The sequence below is a fragment of the Neltuma alba genome, unplaced genomic scaffold (assembly GCF_004799145.2).
Source record: "Neltuma alba isolate B1F8T4 unplaced genomic scaffold, ASM479914v2 tig00013746_pilon, whole genome shotgun sequence".
In the NCBI taxonomy this organism is placed as follows: domain Eukaryota; kingdom Viridiplantae; phylum Streptophyta; class Magnoliopsida; order Fabales; family Fabaceae; genus Neltuma; species Neltuma alba.
Genome location: NW_021637886.1, coordinates 64,262 through 67,656, shown reverse-complemented (window position 1 = coordinate 67,656; position 3,395 = coordinate 64,262). Strand labels below are relative to the sequence as shown.

Here is a 3,395-nt window from a genome sequence, read left to right as displayed (position 1 = left end):
AAATGAAGTCCTTCCAACATATGGAAAATTTAAGATTCTTCAGTGATTTTAAAATGAAACAGTAAAGCCTGATCAAATTAAACACTTTTGCGCTGTATTCTCATTTACATCAGGCCTTGGTCAGCACCAGAGATCGTGCTCTAAGATTTAAGAATATTCCCCTGAAATAAAATACACATAGGAATTATTTCAGTTTGTCGTTGTTAGCCAAAGAGAATTATGATTAGAGGAAATCAATAAAGCAGGGAAAAGGGCAAAAATAAATAAGTACCAGCAGAATGCAACTGAGCTTTGGAAAATAACTCGGAAATGGAGAGGCAAGAATTGGTGATTTATCCACCCCACAACAGGCCAGAACTGCAATTCAATTCATTTGGGGGATTCCAAAGTCAGGGGAAAAGGGTAACTTCTTTGAGAAATTATCGGAGTAAATTAGTTTACAGATATTTAAGAATCAAGTTAATCATGAATAAACATGTGCGTGGGTACACTCTTAAGTGAAACTCATATTTCCGAATTGTTATATTTATATGCATGTTCATGATTAAATTAAAACTACTTATGATCAACATAGGGCAGAGCTAGTTGATGCAAGAAGCCAATAAAAACCGAGTGAAATAGATGTGTCAGTAGATCCCCCAGATGAAACATCTACGTTCATGAATTACCGTATTCTATTTTTTTCCCCAAATGGCTTAGTTTCTAAAAAAAAAATTTCTGTATTTCTACTAAGGAACATGTTGCCATCATCTGCAATGGAAATAGAACACTACCGTCCACGCTGTGTATTGCACCGATGGGTAGTCCTTCCTAACTTTAGCTTTCACATGCATCCACGGACGTCCTGCATTTCATTCACCTTTTCATCAGAAAGAGCAGTAGTTTGCATGCCTTTCAAGGTTGACTAGCCGTCATGCTCTTTTAAGATTGCTTTTACTTGGAACTATAACTTTTCAGTTTCTTCGTTCTTTGAATTAATAATATGTTGACAATCACGAGTTGACCAGGAAACTCATGCTTTGGCTAACTAAAATTTGACCCTCAAGAGGAATTAATAATTATTTGATCTCATCTTCCACACCTGTTTCTCTGTATCCATGTGCCCAAGATGTAAATACAAAAGTTACGTGTTCTAAATGTACTAACCTTCCACAATATAACCATAATAAATCATGAAAAGCAAGTTGTTCCAAGGAGAAACAGTCAACTGTTCGATCAAAACCTGCGTAAGACAATGTAAAGGAAGAGGAGCCGTTAAAGAAAGACACGTTTTTTTGGGTCTCTCTGTTAAGTTAGGTGATCGGTTATTCAGGTTTTAGTTAACATAATTCATGAAAACTATCCACAATATCTCATTCATATTTGACTGATTGATGCTGAAATACACGGTAATACGCTTGAACAGATTTGTTAGTCTCACAGGGGGCGAAAGCGTGAGATAAGCATATGGATGATCCAATTCAAAGTTTCTAATAGATAAAAAAAACAGGTGGTTCAGCAGTTTTAGTACCTTTTTGGCTACAGTTTTTGAATCTTTCTTCCCTCTGAAAATTTTATCAAGTACCAAATGATAAAAATGACCAAGTGGTCCAAGATAAGCAGCTCCAAATATCTGCATGCAATAAAAAGTTCACGTTAACAACGCATAGCACATGCCACCCAACACGGTTGTAGTTGAATTAAACTATCTAAACAAAAACTTATGAATTGACAGCTATATTTATTCCTTTTCTTACAACTAAAAAAATTAAGAATCAGATATATCATTGTCGATTTATTGTTTCAAGGTACCTCCTCCAGTGCTAATTAGAAAACGAAGGTAACCAATGTCAAGTTTCTTAAAAAAAGGCAGTTAATATCCTTAAACTTGTAGAAGAATATGTGATTTTTACCCTTTGCTGAAATCAATCACCATAATAAAGTATTAAACCATCGTTTTGGAATTAACTCATGCCAAAACTTGTTGCAATAAGGAGGAGCAGGATTTTTTTTTGGGGGGGGGGGTGTTGGAAAAATCAACTACCACGTTTTGTGCAATATCTAAAACTTTGCCTTGCAATTAGGACGGAGGGAGTAAGGCACAAAGTGTTCGGTAAATGTCCATGGTCTACCAATGGATAACTTGTAGAAAACGAATCAAAGCTGATTTATCAATGCAGTTCACTCCAACCTTGGGTTGCTATGACCAGAAAAAAATTTCTATCTTGGGATCTGCTTTATAACCTTTTTTTTTTTAATAGTTTCACACATTTGCCTTCATAAATCAAAATGTAACCACGAGGCGCACAAAAATCTCCCCAGGCACAAAGGATGTCATATACATACTCTGTTCAGCATTACTACAAACAGCTTATGTTCATACGGTCCACTGTCTTCGTTACGTAATTTCCTACCGGATTTTTTTTTTCGCTTATCAATAAACCAATACGTCTGTTACAGATGAACATTAGAAACTTATGAGCTTACCACTTTGAGAAGAAGTCGTCTCAGTTGAATTTTTTGTATGCCCGTTAGCTTCTGAGAGACTATATCGCTGATCCCAGACAACACTCCCGCTGTGATTACCTGGTTTAATTTAATCCCGAGAAGGAAATTGACATTAACGCGATAAAAATCATAAAATCGAACCCAGATGATATTTCACCAGTCGATTTCCAAAGCGAAGGGAGGGGAAGAAAGGCCGCAACTTCCGATCAAACAAAGGGTCAACGGAAATGAAAGCAGAAGCAGAGAAACAGTGGAGATAAAGGAAGAGTGAAACCTTGGTTCTGAGAGGATGTTGCCGGAGCTGTCCAACGTAATTGTTTAGTCCCTTCTTCGCAATGGATCCCATCTTTGCTCAAAGGTTTGACCGGAAGCTCTCTGTGCGACTGTGAGAGAAGTACTCACCTGCCCCTCTCTTTCCTTTCTCGGTATCGAGGTCGTCCCCAACTTGTTGCAAAGCATCTTGCCAGCAGTAAATCACCAAACAAAGCATAATTAAAAAAAAATATTGTGTGGTTTTTCATTAAAAAAATTGCTAAGAAAAATCAGGGTTTTGTAACCCAATTAACAGTAAACACTTTTTTAAGGCAATAAATTCAAATTAACACTGGACAATCACGTAGGCGTTAGTTAAGGCTTCTCTCTTGTTATCAGAAAAGGCAATAAATTCAAATAAGCAGAAGGCTAAAATATACATTTAGTCTTTTAATTTTATATAAAGTTTTAGTTTGGTTTTTTAATTTTAAAAAGTATATTTTTAGTTCTTTAACTCTAAAATTATTAATCATAAATGATGATTTTTTGTAAAAATCATAGTTATTTTGAAAATTAAATTTAATATTATAGTACTCCCTCCGTTCCTTATTATAAGAGACAAATAACCGAAGTACGTTGATAAAAAAAACAGTTAA

General features: G+C 35.5%; 1 protein-coding gene across 1 annotated transcript; it reads right to left on the bottom strand.

Moving 5' to 3' along the window:
• Positions 1-42: 42 nt before the first annotated feature.
• On the bottom strand, positions 43-2,932 carry LOC114739038 (peroxisomal membrane protein PMP22-like). Its single transcript, XM_028927104.1, has 7 exons — positions 2,762-2,932; positions 2,467-2,565; positions 1,511-1,612; positions 1,147-1,222; positions 774-844; positions 272-357; positions 43-161 (listed from the first exon to the last, which is right to left on the bottom strand). Exons 1-7 carry the CDS (start codon positions 2,831-2,833, stop codon positions 110-112), a joined length of 558 nt encoding a protein of 185 aa, XP_028782937.1. The 5' UTR covers positions 2,834-2,932; the 3' UTR covers positions 43-109.
• Between the last annotated feature and the right edge of the window lie 463 nt (positions 2,933-3,395).